Genomic DNA, 16,780 nt, shown 5'->3' on the forward strand with positions numbered 1-16,780 from the left:
GCTATGGATGTTATCACCATCGCAACTGTGTAAAACTGTTCCGCCCCAAAGAGTGGAAAAGAAAGGACAAATGGTGATGTCCGTCTCGGCCAGTGGAACTGGGGGTGGGATTTCTTCTTTTAAAATATGTTTTGTTTGCTCAATTTTTTTTCTATAAAGATCACTGAGTACTCCCAGGGAAAAGCACACACCCATCTGAGATCTTTACCTCAAAATCACGAGTCCCTAAATAGAAAGAATATCGCAAAAATATAGTCCTAGAATGGAGGGAGGAAGTCAAGAGGGCCCTGTGTAGTAGGACAGCTAGGGCCACACCTTTTGTAGCCTTGAATTCCAAGCCCAGCATCTTGAACTATACTCTCCCTGCCTTCTCTCCATGATCAGAAGGGACTAAAGCTGGGGTCTGGTGGCAGAGAGGGAGGCCCAGGGACTGTGCATGAGCCTTTCACTCATCCAACTCCTGCCTTGATTTCTGCAGGGAAGAGCTTCACGCTCACAATCACCGTGTTCACCAACCCTACCCAAGTGGCCACCTACCACCGAGCCATCAAGGTTACTGTGGATGGACCCCGGGAACCCCGACGTAAGTGTTACTGAGCCCTAGTCAGGGCAAAGGGTCCAGGGGAGAAGGGGACCAGGGGGCTGGACCTGTAGCTCTGTGTCCCCCTCCAAGAACTCCAAGGATCTCTGTGCTAAACTTAAGCCCTCTGGGCTCAGCCCCAGGCTCTGCAGGGTCAGCAAGGAGACCAAGATGACCCAGCCTCTCTAGGGACAGCAGGAAAGAGGAAGGACACCGTGACGGGCAGCATTTGAGATGGGGCTTAGGCCACTTTGCTCTGCACCCCAGCTGCTTCTGCCTCTGTAAGGAAACAGCTACCCAGAGTGCCATGAAGCCACACCCACTTCTGAAAGGCCTGGCTCTTGAGAGCCCAGGCACACTGGCTACAGGATCCAGGCAGATCCAGAATGCAGTGGGTGTGTACTAAGTATCAACTAGTATCAACTGCACACCACAATTCCGGGTCCATCAGAGCCCATCTGTGTCTGCGGCAGGGGGCGGAATTTGCACAGGGAGGTGATGGCTCAGTGCTTATGGGGACTTTGATCTGTGGCAGTAGGGATGTGCTCCTGCTTCAGGCTGCCAGGGCTTGGGGCAGGAGGGCAGGACCTGGGACCTCTGCTTGGTGCTCAGGAAACTCAAAGGAGTGTGGCTCATCAGGGCTACATTAGGGAGAGCCATTCCAGCTGGGAGTCAGGCTTCAGCCCTCGCCTAGTGTTCCAGCAGGTAGCTCTTGGGAAGGGTCCAGAGATGGACAATGGACTTGAGGAAGTCACTTTTCCTCAGAGTCACCGTCTCCCATCCCCTGAACTGCTGGTCTTGGGCTGGTCCCTTTCAGCCTCATGTTTCTTGTCTGAAAAATGGGTTTGCACAAGCAATTACCTAGGCTGCTGCTATGCAGAGGCAATGGATACATTGTACAAAGCAACTTATGGAGGTGACTGAAGGCAGTAGCCTCAGCCAGGACCTCAGCAACCGTAGGAGACGGGCACTGAATGCCTTCTCTGTGAAGGAGGTTGATCGGACTTGATCCTGGCCCACAGTGGGTCTGGGAGTCAGAGGGTGGGGAGGGGACAGGATAGAGAGGTTCCAAGTGGCCAGGCAGTGCCTGCAGGTTCCAAGGGTATCCTGTGTACACCTGTTAGCCCTGTGCTTCCTGAGGCTTGTGGGTGAGGATGTGGGTCAGCCTGCCCAGGGAGCCACTGGTGAGTCCTCTGACCACCTTCTCTTGGTTCCCCAACCCATCATACCTTAGAGGGCCCTTTAAGGAATAAGCTGGCTGGGAGAGGGGACAAAACAGGAAGAAAAGGTGGCTAGGGTCAGAGGCTGAGATTGCTGTGTGACTTAAGACACTTTGTATCCCTCTCTGGGCTTTCTTAATAGCCTTTTTTGGGGGGGGGAACAGAGCAGAGGAGAGGGGCTGTTCTCCCAATTACTCCAGGTTATCCCATCCTTGGGATATGCTAACTTCTGGCCCAGAAATCAGGTCTCCAGTTCCTGTTCTCTAGATCCAATGTGCTTAGCATTCCTTTTTGTTGGACTCAGTTTCCCTATATAAAGGGGAAGACCCTACACACACAGCGGCAGCACTGAGGAACCCTGTGTCCACAGCCTCATGCAGTGTTTCCATGAACTGACCCTCAGTCACATCCCATACCCTGGGGGTGTAGAGCCACTGCCTGAGGTTGCCATAGCAGCTCCAGGTTCCAGCGGGTCTCCCAGAGGTTCAAGCCGAGGGTGTGGTCTGGGAGATCATAAGGTTCCTGACTTATCACTATCCTATAGGAAGTGTCACACCCCTCAGAGGCCTGACCAGCCTCCTGGCTCTCTGGTTTCTGCAGTTTCCCCTCACTCTGCTTGCCAACCCCTGTGAGGTCAGAGCCTTTGTGGGTGGGTAGGGCTGGTCCTGAGCCTGAATGGCAGTCCTGCATCCCTGAGGCCCAGCTGTGGCTTCTGTGGCCAGGTAGGTCCCCTCTAGTTCCCTGCAGAGTGTGCCCAGCCTGCAGCCGGGTGGCCAGCTGGGGCTGAGGCTGGCTCAGTGGCTTCCTGCCTGTGTGGCCTCTGTCTCTGATGGATTCCTCCCAGTCACTGGGGACTGGTTCAGATGCAGGGGCAGGCTGCTGAGCAGGATCCAGCACTGGGATGGGAGGTGGGGTGGGAGCTGGCCACACTGGCAGCAGGGGAACAACTAATCCCATCCTCCAGGCTCAGCAGGTGCTGCTACCAAAAGTGTGGGACCCAGCTTCCATGCCCTTCTGGAGGCTGAGGATACAGCCTGGAAGCTTCTCTTCTAAATGTGCACATATGCAATTTCCACAAATAGTTTCCCAGGCACAAGCTATACCTGCCACCTGCTGGTTCTCACTCTCCTGGGCCTCACATTCCACAGGAGGAAGGGGGAAACAAGTTTTAAAGTGTTCGTGACCCTGCCAAATCTGGTGGTGACCTCTTCCTCTTTTGCACCCTCTTCCCCACTCCAGCTGCTGGCTTCTGCCAGGAACAGTCCTGCCTCAGGGCCTTCGCACAGCTGCTCCCACACCAGAGTTACGCCTCTGTGCTAGTCTGCATGTTCCACCACACCAGTGTTCTCTTTTGCATGTCTGCCTCTTGCTCCTGGCCCTGAAGATGCCCGCAGGAGCATGTAGTTGATATTCCTTAAATATGTCGGGAGTGAGCTAAGTACATCACACGTTCCCTTCAGCAAAGCTGAGAGGAAGCCATAGTAGGCAAAGTGGGCAGGATGGGAGGACTTCCTGGTTGAGGTTCAGTCCTAAAGGAAGTAGTCCAATAGTTGTGTGGCCTCTTGGGACCTAGTATGGGCAGGCAAAATGGCCCAGTGCCATACCTGGACCTTGGAGACAACTAAAGGGTGGTGTCATCCTGGACTCCAGGTGTGGGCAAGCTGAGAGCAGGATGCTTGGGCCCAGAGAGACGGCCACTCCTGGTCACTCCGTCCCCCAGAGCCTGGGAGCACCCAAGTAAGTCCTGGCAGATCCGAAAGAACCCGCCCGGCAGAAGGGAAAGGGTTAACCTCAGACCTCCCAGCTCCCCTAATCAGGCCCAGGCCTGGAAGCCCCAGTTGCGGCCCTGGGCGGGAGCCTGCTACCTCCCTGCCACTGGCCCTCTGCCAGCCAGCTTCCTTGCCCAGCCACCACTGGTTTTCATCTGCTCACAGGGGGCCAATTCACAGCAGACCACCCCAGGCCCGGCACCCGCCTGCCATCGGAGCGGCTGATCCGAGTCCGGTGTAAATCTCCCCACAGGCCGCAGAGCAAGCTCGAGCGGCGGGCGGCGGCAGGCGCACAGTGGCTGCTGTGTGTGGGTTGCAGGCTGTAGGGAGGCTGCTGGGAAGCTCTGGACCAGCCCAGAACCCGATGGCTGGGACTCACCTTGTTCTCAGGGCCCTACCGGACTTTACCCCCCCCCCCTCTCTCTCTGCATCCTACCTCCTGCCTCTTTGAGGCCAGACTTGGAACTGGCCCCCTGCCAGCCGGAGCCCAGTTCTCCTCGGTTGGAGGCACTCGCTCCAGGTTTTAGCCTCACCTCGTGACCTTTCCATCTCTGAGACTTCGGGTGGGCGTGGGGGTGCTGGGAGGGGAAAGGGAGCCTTTCAAAGGGTTGTGGCCTTAAAGTCACAAGTATGGTCCGCCAGGCACTGTGATTCCAGCCGCCTGCCCCACCTGCTGCCGGCAGGGACTAACCCTGGCAGATGCTTGGCTCAGGAGACACCAGGGCTCTGGCAGGTGGAGAAACCAATGTTAGCCTGGTTGGGAGCCATAGGGAACCCCAACTAGACTACTTCTGTATCCCTGGGAAATCTCCAGTCTAGAGCTTTCGGTGTTTGTCACCTGTCTGTAGGGTCCACTAATGGCTTAGCTCTGCTCAATGGGAGTTGTTGACCCAAGAGTGGGAGGCAGGTCAGAGCAGGGTTGACACCTCCCATGAAGGTAGGTCCCACTGGGCTGTGTACCTCTTAAACCTGACTCCACCCTTACGGTGAAGGGGAGGCTCTAAGTGTCCCCATTTTATAGAAGGAACAGGGGAAGCCCTGTGGGAATCCACAACTCTCCCAAAGCTACCACTGAATGATGGCTGTCTGCAATGGGCCTGGGGTCACTGGCCCTGGAGTGAGCTGGCTGGGATCTGCCCTCCTGTGGGCAGGGACCCAGACACTCACTGTGATCAGAGACTCCCTGCTTGAAGCAGTTCAAACAAAGTCCTACAGGTCAAGGGCCATTCCCCAGACATCCCTCTCCCCATGAGGACTCTATTTTACCAGATCATCTACCCCTGGGGGCAGGGCGGGGATTAGGATGGCAACCCCTTGACAGATAGGGAAACTGAGGCAAGGTTCGGAGGAAAGCAAGGTGGGCTGAAGTAGTTGTGTGGTTGGGACTCAACCCTGAGTTTCAAAGCAAGGCAGAACCCTTCAGGCGTCCACTGAGACCCTGTGTCCTAGTTAGGGTTCCTCTTGCTTTGATGAAACACCATGACCACAAGCAACCTGGGGAGGAAAGGGCTCGTCTTGGAGCTCTCGGGTCATAACTCCATCACTGAGGGAAGTCAGGGCAGGAACCTGCAGGCAGGAGCTGAAGAGCAGAGGCCATGGAGGAGCCTACTGACTGGCCTGCTCCTCAGTGGCAGAGTCATGTGACCTGGGAGTAACAACTCTTTCCCTCCCAAGTTACTTTTGCTCCCAGTGTTTTATCAGAGCAATAAAAAGTGACTAAGACACCCAATCCTTTTCCTCTGAGTGCAGAGAGCACTCCGGGCTGGGCCCCAACACTGTGGTGCTCATGCCTTGAGCCTCACAGGACCCTTCCTGAGATGGGCTCTGGGGAGAGCCTTGCCCAGTTGTCTCATATAAAGCCATCAGCCATCAGTGGCTCTTCCCAGGCTCAGTGTTCCCACCTGTACAATGGGGGTATGTCGGCGCTCCCTCATGGGAAGGCTATGAGGGTCAGCAGGGGTGTGCCTCCTGCCTGCTATGGAGAGAGCTCGCTGTGTCCAGCAGATTCCAATTTCCTCTGTTTCCTACTGCATTCAGGGAGGTTCACAGGGCTCTTGGGGTAGGTCCACAGGCCAGGAGACTTTCTGGCCAAGGCTGTCCCACACTAAGGACAGAGGTTGTAAAGGAGTTTTCCACTAGGGACTGGAGCCCCGTATGACCAATGCTAACTTCTTGTGGTTTTAAGTCAGTAACTCTCCAAGGCAGGGGACATAAGTGAGCAGGTTGTGGGGGTGGTGGGAGGATGACCACTGGAGTATGAAGCACCAAAGGGCGAGACCCAAGTGGTTGAGGGAGCCAGACAGCTCCACGCTCTTTTGCGGTGGGAAAAGGAATGAAAGGCGTTTTCTGTGGCCCACCTCCTCCCCGGGCACAGGTCAGGCACTTCCGTTCAGTTCTGCTCCCAGCATGAGAGCCTCAGCCTCGTGGCTCTGAGACTCTCTGGCGCCCTGGCCATGTGGGGTCAGCAGACTCCCCTCTGCCTCTCCCCAGCAATGGCTTCAGTACTGCACAGCCCCAGGAAGCAGTCCTGTGGTGTCCTCTCTCTCAGGGAGTCAGCCCTTCACCATGGGGGAGCACTGGGTAAGCCACTGTGGGGGTGTCTCCACTGGCTTTGAAGGCTCAGGGTCAGCTCTGACCAGTGGGAACTCCAAGGGGAGAGAGTACAGAAGGAACCCTGGGCCTGGAGGAACACTTCCTGTGGTCAGTGTGTTAAGGATGCCGCTATAGCTCAGGGTAGACCGGAGTGAAGTAAGTGAGCTCCAGATCACACCTGTTGGGGCCCATCCTTGAGCACACACTCACCCCAAGCCTGCTCTGCTCTCCTGATGGCCAAAGGAACAGCTGCAAACACAGTGTACTGTGACTCAGAACCAGGGGACTTCGCTCATCAGTGACAGCAGGCCTGAGGTTTCACACGCCAGCATTCCTGTAGCCTCATTGGCTGCCTTAGAGCGTGTGGTTGACTGAGACACCCAACTCCTTGCACTAAGCTGCCTTTTGGTCAGCCCTCAGCCTCCATCTATCCGGTGGGCTTCCTGCCTGTTGAGATGTCCTGGAATTCATCACCCCTCACATCTCTAGTAGCCTCAGAGCTGGGCTCCGCCACTTCTACTGAACCAGAGACATGCCATGACACGATATGATATCATCATGACACCAGCCAGGCATCCTCAGTGAGCCACAAGCCCCTCCTTCTGCCCAGTCCCCAGCCATCTTGCCTGTCTCATCACAGACTTGGGGGTGGGGTGGGGCAGGACTCAGGCCACACCTTCCCCATCATTTCCTAGAGTCTTGGGGTGGTGACAGCTGCTGCCAAGCAGACCGCTGGACTTGACTGGTACCTCATGAAAGGACAGCAGGGTTCCTCCGCTATTGGCCACCTGCAACTGTGCCTTTCAGGAACCCCTGCTCGGTTTCTGAGGCTGTCCTGTGCCCATCTGGACCTCTGACAGGCAGGTATGGGAGCTCTGAGGTCCATAGGTCCCAAAACCATGAGGTCCCATTTTCAAAGTCATGAATTAGGCTCTTCCCATGGCTTCCTCGGATCCCTCATCCCAGCGGTCTGTGGTCAGTGATCAAGTCCTGCATTTCCAGCCCTGGGGCCATTTATTCATCCTCAGGAAGAACAGGGAAAGACTCGGTTGTACTGCCCACCTTTCTGTCCATCTAAGAGGAATCCACGTCACCCCGGACCCAAAGACTCAGGCAAACTTCTCACACCGAACACCCTCGTACACTTTCCCTGCCATTCTTGACATGCTGTGTGACCTCAGACAAGCCTCTGCATGTCTCTGAGCCACAGTCCCTGTTGTCACAGAGAAAGCCTTGAGGCAGAAGGGGCTAGTGTTTGGGAATTGGGCAGAGATGCCAAACAGGAGGTTTGAGCTTGGGTGGACCGAAAAGGGGACACTCAGAATCGCTGACTATTGAGGACAGGAATGAGAGGCAGCTACACCTGTAGGGGCTGTGACAAGCAGGCTCGGGGGACATCTAGTAATGTTTCTCTTTGTGTCACCCTCATGAGCCAGGGTGGCAGTGAGGGCATTTCTGAGAGGCTGGTCCTTGTTCTCACCTCAGAGGCCGGGACACTGAGCTTCCAGGAGTGTCACTCCAGGAGAAAGTGACACAATCAGACACCCTGTTTAGAAAGTTCCATGAGTGCCATCTTCCTCTGTGGTTTCCATTCACATGAACCCAAAGAGAGGCTGGGAAGAGAACCGTGAGAGCTACTGGTTATGGGCCCTCACTGGCCAGGGCTCATTTTTGTTTTATAAACCTGGTGTGTTGTTTGAGAAACGAGAGATAGGTGACTGGGAGTGCCTGTGGCCTGGGACTCCAGGTGGCCCTCAGCCCTCAGCAGGTGCACAGCCTGCCTGGGATGCCTTCCCAGACTGTGGCTGTGCAGAAGGTGGTGAGGGCTGGCGGTCTCCTAAATGTGACACTCCACCAGGTACACTGTGCCCTCGCAGGAACCAGAAGCCCACACACCCCTCTACCCTCCCCGAGGCCCCAAGGGGAGACAAGCCGGAGGGTGGCTAGGTTGGTCAGGGCCAGGTGACCAACATTCTGGTCCACAGCCTCATGCCCTCACAGGGATGCATGAAATATGAGGTGCATGGAGTGTAGGGTGCTGAGGGATAAAGGGTGATATCACCCCTGGTGGCTTCTCCTGATTCCTTGGCAACGTGCCCACCTGAACCATTCTGCTAGGCCTGTTGCCTAGGTACTCTTACCTGTCATACCATGTTGGGGAGGTTTAGGTAAATCAGAGCTGAACATCATGGCGTGCTCGTTCAGTCAGAGCCCCGGGTGTGATGTTAAGCATGACCATTCTGAGGAGAGATCAGTCAGCCCGATCTCAGTTCTGTTCAGAAAATCAGAGAGTTCCACAGAGACCTAAGATAGACTCCAGAAAGAACTTCCCAGCAGGGCAAGGCATTGTAGTGACTGATGGACTCCCCATGCTTCACAGGGCACCGGCAGAAGATAGAGGACCAGACCAAAGCCTTCCCCGACCGCTTCGGAGACCTGCGCATGCGTGTAACACCAAGCACACCCAGCCCCCGTGGCTCTCTCAGCACCACGAGCCACTTCAGCAGCCAGGCCCAGACCCCAATCCAAGGTATGGAGGAGCAGAGACCCACAGGGAACAGGCAGGGGGGTGGATAAGGATCTAGGATCCAGGCCAACTCCCTGGGGAAGATGGCTCCCCCACTGTTTATTGGTGGACAGCTGGGGCAGTCTGCAGTCTACACTCCCAGGTCTCCTGAGGGCTTCTCTGTACCAAGCCTTTGCCCACTCCCTCAGCAAATGTTCCCTGACTCATGCACGGTGCCTGACCCTGGGATGAGTGTGAACAGATGTGGCCATCCCTCCCTCTGAAGTTCATTAGTCCACAGGGACATGAGGGTAATCCTGCGGTGTCCATAGAGCCGTGGCAACTGTGTCCCCACTCTATACACAGCCCTGCTACCTCGGCTTTCTCACAATGCATGAGGAAAAATGGGGTGAGGCTATCTCTTCCCAGGGCTGGGTTGGTAGTCACACCGGGAATTATGATAAAGGATGCCTAACTCAGTCTCTCCATGCAGAGTCACAGGAACAGAGAGCACTGGGGTCGGGCTCTGCCCGGGTTGCTCAGATGAGGCAGCTGGGCTGCAAGCAAGTGTGCCGTTGGCCCACATGGGGCAGGTGCCTCACCAGCCCCGTGGCTGGCATCATACTTCTGTGAGAAGCCGGAGACAGGAGGCTAAATGCAGCTGGCTCGGGCCAGTCAGGGGCAGATGCCAAACCACAGAGGCCAGAGGGCTAGCTGCTGCCCTGTGTGGTACCTGTCCCTTCAGATCACCAGTGCTGGCTCAGAGCCACTGTGGCCCTGATTGAATTGAAGCTGAAGAGGACCAGGGCCTTCTGGTGGCTGAGTCCAGTGTCTCCCTAGTGGAGACATATAGAGGCCTGAGAGGGGCCTAAACATTAGGGTCAGATTGGGCTATTTGCTGGTATCTCTGTTCCCTACCTTCTGCCCTTCTCTACACCGGTCATTCCATGGGGGCAGGAGGAAGGCATTGCTGAGAATATTACTATTCTCGTGCTCTGTGTGTGACACAGTATCAGGGGCATAGCGCCATCCCTCAGTGTGCCAGGAGGCTAGCTCAAGCCCTAGCCTCAGCATGCCTGAACCCAGGGCCTTTGAGTTGGAGATTTGGCTTTTGAGCCCTGGGCCCTTTAGAAAACTGCTCTGCGTCTACCTCATACCTAACTCCAGGAGCTTGCCTTTACCTCACCCCGCCACAGGCCAGCATCTACAGAGACTGGCCTAAAAGGGATGGGGTCTAGCCCGGGACCCCCCAGAGGCCGTCAGTGCTCAAGAGTGCTTCCTGTCCATCGGTTCTCAGGAGAGAAGAATGTCAAGTGAGAGAGCCTGGTCTTTGGACTGTGTGCTCCCAGGAGCCAGAATCAGCTTCCCCACAGCCCTGGGCCTCACCTAACTAATATGGCCAGGACAGCATGCCTTCTCTTACTGAATCCAGAGATGGAATTCTTCAGACCCACAGTGGCTCCAACTGGCCCTTTGGTGTTTAGGAGAGAGTCCTGGATACCCTAGGGAAGAAACATATCCTTGGCCATCTTGTCAACCTGACCAGTTCGAGCTCTGCCTTATGCTGGCTGTGTTCGAGCTCTGCTGCTGGGCCTGGCTCTGTTCTCCACATCTTAGGCAGGTCGCCTAACTTCTCTGAGCCTGTGTTTCGTCATCCACAAAGTGAAGAGGCTTCTATCACAGAGTGGCTTTGGCAGGCTCATGAGTGAAGAGACATTCTCTGGCCCTCTCTCCTGGTGGGATTCCCCTCAGGATGCCCCACCACTTCCCTCAGTGCCCGTTAACAGCCTTGACCCCTAGCTTTGGACACTGCGGGCAATGCCAAGACTGGGTACCCACCCCCTTCTGCAGACACCCACAATGGGGGCTTCTCACAGCTCAAAGGGCTCATTCAGCTGTAGGCAGCAGTTGGGGCAATTTGGAGAAAATAAACATTTCCCTGAGCTGCTAGCTTGGCTGCTTGACAGTGGCCTCAGCAGCTCAGATTTCCTGGGGTTTCGAGGCTGAGTGTGGGCACAGGAGTCTGAGGAAGATGCTGAGAGTCCAGGGGGGCACCTGGGGCAGGTAGTTCTCCATCACTCTGGAGGAGAAGCTGGAGCAGTGAGGACAGAGGCAGGAGGGAGCAGTAAGAGCTCCACGTGTCTGAGCCTCTCCACTGCAGGACCGGAGTCCCACTGTCCCATCACAAGTCTTGTTTGGTCTGCTTTGAGAGCAGGGTCCCCTGCCAGCAGACATCAGTATGCAACATCCTCTCACTTTGCAGCAGTCTCTCCTCAGGAGATGGGTATCAGGCGCCTCTCCCTCCCAGGCCCCAAGACACACTGACCAGCCAAGGAGTCCCCAGGTTTTATTTCAGAAAGCTCCAGTGGCCTGCCCCTTGTTTGTTCTCCTCACCTGGAGGCAAGGGCAGCCCTTCATGGTGACCCGCAGCCAGGCCCAGAGGCACTGATGCATACCCCAGAGACCCAAGGGATACCAGACACCTGAGGGCACCTGACACCCTGGGCAGAGCCCAGAGACAGGAGGCCTGAGCTCTGACTCCTCAGGCACATCTTGATCATGGCCAGAGGGCTCACCCAGAGTAGCAACCACCATGCTAGCCCAGGGCTAGGGTCTCCCCTGGCCTTTCATCTGTGATGAAGGAGACAGAAGAGCTGAGGTTTGACAGGCCAATGCTCTGGGCCACCACTCTATCCCCTGCCACTGGTGCCAGGGTACCAGGAGGGTCCCAGGTCAGGGTTTCATGTTATCAGGGTCCCAAAGCAGCCACTTGTGGGGACCCAGAGCAAGAGATGTGGCAGCGGCGGCAGTGAGACAAAGGGAACACCACAGGCTGCTGGGCCTGGCTCTGTTCTCCACATTTTAAGTTTATTAAATGTGATCTAGATCCTTGGGAAATTGGTGCAGAGAGGTTAAGTGACTTGACAAGGGGCACATGGGAGTGAGAGTCAAAGCCAGGGTGATCGAATGGCTCCAGAAGCCACAGTGAGATCCAGCTGCCTCCACAAAGAGGCCAGTGCTGGGGCCCAGGACAGTGTGCTGTGTGACCCTCATGCCTCTCCCTCGCTTGGGTCCCTGTTTTCCCACCAATGAATTTAGGTTTGTTTCCAAAGCCCGTGTGAATGCTGGGATTCCCATGATCCCAAAAGTAGGTGTGTAGATTGGCAACCCGTATCTTGGAGTTCCCTGAGAATTCCACACCCCTGGTTTTGCTGTGTGGTTGGGACCCCCAGGTGCCTCCAGCTAGTATTTAATTTTTCAACAGAGACAGATGAAGCTGTCATGAGTGTAGTTGTGTGACCAACATGAATGCAGGGCAGCCTTGAGGGACATAGGCTCAGGAAGTGGGGGTGAGGTCAAGCAGATCCCCCCTCAGCTAAGACCCCAACCTACACACACACACACACACACACACACACACACACACACACACACACACACACACGGACTCTATTCACACCTTTGATCTTGCCAGCTCTTCAGAAGGAGGTGGGAGGCCTGTCTAGTGTCTGTTCTAGCAGGCTGGGAAAGACACACAGGAGGGAGGGAGGACTGTCCCCTCTGCTCTGGCCAAGAGTTCCACTCATACCGGATCTGCAGGGAGAGTCCCCTGCACAGGGCACAGCCCTGCACAGCCCAGCCCGAGGAAGAGATACCCAGGAAGGTCACCACCCCACAGTACGAGAGAGCCCGCAGTGGGCCTGGCCTATGCACCTGACCCCTTTGCTGTCTGTCCCTAGGCTCCTCAGACCTGAACCCCTTCTCGGACCCCCGCCAGTTTGATCGCTCCTTCCCTACGCTGCAAAGCCTCACAGAGAGCCGCTTCCCGGACCCAAGGATGCACTACCCGGGAGCCATGTCTGCCGCCTTCCCCTACAGTGCCACACCATCGGGAACCAGCCTGGGCGGCCTGAGCGTGGCCGGCATGCCGGCCAGCAGCCGCTTCCACCACACCTACCTCCCTCCGCCCTACCCGGGGGCCCCGCAGAGTCAGAGCGGGCCCTTTCAGGCCAACCCTGCGCCCTACCACCTCTTCTATGGCACCTCCTCCGGCTCCTACCAGTTCTCCATGGCAGCTGCCGGAGGTGGCGAGCGCTCGCCCACCCGCATGCTGACCTCCTGCCCCACCGGCGCTTCGGTGTCAGCAGGCAATCTCATGAACCCCAGCCTGGGCCAGGCTGATGGCGTGGAAGCCGACGGCAGTCACAGCAACTCGCCCACGGCCCTGAGCACACCGGGCCGCATGGACGAGGCCGTGTGGCGGCCCTACTGAGCACCCTAGGGACTCTCGGGTCAGCAGAATCTGTCCCTCCAGCCCGAGGCTACAAGAAAAAAAAACAAACTTTGGCTTGGTCCCAGGGGCCAGAGCTGGCTATGGCTCCTAGAGCTCTGTCCAGCCACAAGTTTTGAACAGAGGAAGTGGGGAGCTCCCACAGGACACTGCGCCGGCCCAAATCAATGTCCTCTCTCCCTGTGCATCCCAAACCCACCTCTGTTGTCTTCAGCCATGCCCAGGATTAATTCCGGAATCGGAGGCTACCCCTGCCCATGAGGCAAGAGAAACTCAGGCTCAAAGATGTCTGGACTTCCTCTCACCCTGCACCCTGGGGACCAACCCTCTCTCTGCATCCATACTTGTCAACTGGAAACTCCAACCCCTGAGATGGTTTCTTGTGTGACTCGTGGAGGAGCCACGACACACACACAAGAGTCCCCAGCTGGACTTCCCCATAACTCCAGGCAAGAAGCCCCTGATCAGGTCTAGCTTACCTGAAAACACCAGGCCCCAGAGCAGACTCATCTCCAGTGGCAGGTCCCTAAAAACAAGGATGGCCTCAACACTGTCCAGCACACTCCAGCCTGAGTTGCCTACTGGCAGAAAGTCTTAAACCTTGGGGATCTATAGGGTGGTTAGCCCTGCTCAGTAGGTCCAGCCAAGGCTGCTCTGGGCCTGGCCTCCCAGCTCCCACTCCCACTCCCAACTTGTTTGTACCTAGAGGCAAACAACCTTGAAAAAAAAGAAAGGTGACTCCTTCAAGCATCTAAAACCTCTGGCAGGTGGCCGTCCCTGTGTATGAAAGCCCAACCCCTTGCTAGTGTGATGTCATTAGGATCCTGCCACCTCCATACCACACATTCCTCACAGAGGGGGACCAGATACTCCAGGCGGCCATATGGAGTCTCTGGCGAGGTGTGCAGCAGCAGAGCGGTGTCCAAGCAGAGGTCAGATGTCATCTTAGATCTGTGGGAGATGGTGCGTGGGATAGGTTAAAAAGTTGTTACCAGAGCTGGCCCACGGCTGTTTTTTTTTTTTCAAACTCAGTGAGGCACGTACTCTGTGGCCATTGAAATGTCCTTTACAAGGCTCCTTAGTGAGGGTCTCTGGCAGGTGCTTGGCTTGCCCCATTGCCTGGGCCTGACGGCCACGAATGCACTCTAGCAGGCCAGGGGGTCCCGGGGGTCCCCACAATCCTGAGCAAATGCCTCTGGTTGCAGTTTCTCTTGTCCCATTCTTACTGGAGGAAAAGAAAATTCTATCTCTTGGAAGTAGCTGGGGTAACCTTTTAGCTCCCTGCACCCAGAGGGGCCTTCTCACCTCTTCTCAGGAAGCAGCTAAGACCCATTGTCCTCCTACTCGCTTCGCTACTGGTCCATGGTGCAGACTGTCCCAAATCACCAAGAAAGGTACTTTCAGGATCCCAGCACCTAGCACTGTGTAAGCCATCCCAGACAACTACCCTTCCTGATACCCCAAAATGTGTGCGGAGATAGAAAAGTCGCCCTGCCCCCAAAACTCCTTTCTCATCCCTGATTAACAGTGAAGGCCGAGTCTGTCGTGGATCCTACAGTAGGCTCAGGCAGCCTAGAGGGGTTTAAAAACCGGTGGTTCCTATTTGCAAGGCTACTTTAAAGTGCTACTTGAAAAGCACTGGCTACAAAGAAAGAAAGCACAAGAACCTGAAAGGCTGATACGATGTTGCTCTAAGTGTGTGGGTGGGTACCGATCCTTAAGGTATCCTGCCTGCTGTGGGCAGGTCTTCCTGAAGTGGTCTCCAAACTGAGGGACAGGGGAGGGCCTGCTTTGCACTATAGGCTGCTTGTGTGTTTGTTTGTTTGTTGTTTTTAGCACAACGTGCTTGTACAGACCAACTGCCCGTCTTGGGTACTATTTAACTGTAAGAGAAAAGCTGTATTTGTTACAATAATATAACAGATCTGTGGAGGACCGATGCCTGGCTTCTAGAGTTATGGAGGAGGGTGAGACCCCCTACTCTTGGGCAGGAAATGGGGGGGGACTGGATATGGTTGGACTGGCTGTGTGGGGGAGATATCCCAATGCTGGGAAGTCCACAATCCAACTCCTTCAAGGCAGTTAGAGAGACCCTGGCTGGGCTAGAACCCCAGAACATCAGATGGGCCTTCAAGATTACACTAACCCTCTCTTCCTCAGTTGGCTATGCCCATCACACAGAGGCAAAAGCATGGTCCTATCTGTCCCCTGGATGCAGATTTGGGGAGGGACAGGTTGAAGGAGCAGCCAGCCAACAGGTTCTCAGTGGGGTCCTCTCTGGGAAGCCCTAGTGAGGGGGTGTGGGGATAAGGATCCCTCTGGGAGCCCCTGTGAGATAGCAGCAGCTCTCGCCCCCACTGGGGTCTGCTTGCTGGAATACTAGCAGCAGAGAAGATGGGACTGGGAAGCGGTCGGTCGTTTGGAGATGAGGTAGTTCTGACTAACAAAGGAGCTGTCATGGGTTCGGTGGCTCCCTGGAGCTGGGAATTGCTGAGCTGAGACCATAGCCTGAACAGTGAGGCTGTGAATAATAGTGTGGGGACCTAGCTTGATAATCTACCTCCACCCAGAACCCCACCCCTAGCCTGTGTCCCTGACCAGATGGGACATACAGATTTTCCTAAGATACATAGAGCTCTGTGGCGCCCACTTCAACGTTCCAAGACCTTGCCCTGTTGTAGTTATCAGCCTAAGATCAACCCCCAACACGAAGTTCCTATGTTCCCAGTCCAGTCCCTGGACCCTTTCCTACCCGGCAGTGCCACAGGATTCCAGCCACAGCTAATGCATGTCCTGTCCAGGGGTACACCCTAGGTGGGTCACCCAGCAGGACCTCTTCCTGGGTTAGAACCGGAAACTGTCTTCACAACCCACGTGCTTCTATTTGGTTTATCTGAGGTTGGACATGTAGGTGGCCCCTAAAATTGAAGACCAAAACCCCTGACTTTATTTACCTCCTGTCACCTGCATCCCACTTGTCAAAAGGAAACAGACCAAGAGATGTCTCCCTTTAGCTGGAGGCAGAGTCCTAGCTGGGGGAAGCCATGCAGTTGCCACTGAGGCCTGTGGGTGGCGGAAGGACTGGCTTCCAGGCAGCAGAGAGAAAAGAACAGTCCCCTTACCCCACCAAATCTCCTCGTCTTAAACCTCCCTGCTTTGTTGTTAGGAAGAACTCCCCAGTCTCAAGAGAGCCGCTCTTGCCCCGCCCCAGTTTCCCCAACCAGCAGTGGCCCCGGTGGTAGCAGCTTCCTGTCTCTGCCCTGCACAGCCACCCTCCTGGTCACATGTACCAGATGTTAGCACAGTCACACACAGACCCTGAGCTCCCAGGCCCCACCAGAAGACAGGAACCTGGAAAGATCTGAGTTCTGGGGAGGAAGCTTCAGAAGCCCCAGGCATGATCCTGCATGGTCCATAATCAATGGGTCCCACATTGCTCGCCCAGGGAGGGTGCCAGCCTAAAAGCCTTGAGGTCTTCAGTGTCTCTTGTGAGAATCAAGGAATCCACTATCTTGATGATTTGTGACTGGTTTAGTGGCAGACTGAGAAGCAGCTCCCAGAAAGGCCCCCACCCTGTGACAAAGCCTTTGACTCTTGTCCTGAGAAGTTCATGTCCTGCCAGAGCCAAGGGAAGAAAAATCTGGAGGAGCTGATGCTATGAGACATAAGGACAAGAAGACGGGACCTGACACAGACCCAGACCTGCCTCCCTTCTCAACCAGCACCCCTCCCTGTCCCAGACTGCACTCCCACAAACAGCCAGACCCCTAGCATGGCCTCAGGAAGAAACAGTTCTCCCCTGCACACCACACCCCAGCACGG

General features: G+C 55.7%; 1 protein-coding gene across 3 annotated transcripts in view; it reads left to right on the plus strand.

The window, feature by feature from the left end:
* Runx3 (RUNX family transcription factor 3) overlaps positions 1-14,897 on the plus strand; it is a 58,566-nt gene extending 43,669 nt beyond the window's left edge. For 2 of the 3 annotated variants that reach the window (NM_001411778.1, NM_130425.2), the window contains 3 exon segments: positions 479-583; positions 8,542-8,691; positions 12,408-14,897. In NM_001411778.1, coding sequence (NP_001398707.1) covers positions 479-583; positions 8,542-8,691; positions 12,408-12,940 — 788 coding nt within the window. In that variant the 3' untranslated portion in view covers positions 12,941-14,897. 3 annotated transcript variants of the gene reach the window in all.
* Positions 14,898-16,780: the final 1,883 nt, after the last annotated feature.

This window comes from Rattus norvegicus, chromosome 5, assembly GCF_036323735.1.
Source record: "Rattus norvegicus strain BN/NHsdMcwi chromosome 5, GRCr8, whole genome shotgun sequence".
In the NCBI taxonomy this organism is placed as follows: domain Eukaryota; kingdom Metazoa; phylum Chordata; class Mammalia; order Rodentia; family Muridae; genus Rattus; species Rattus norvegicus.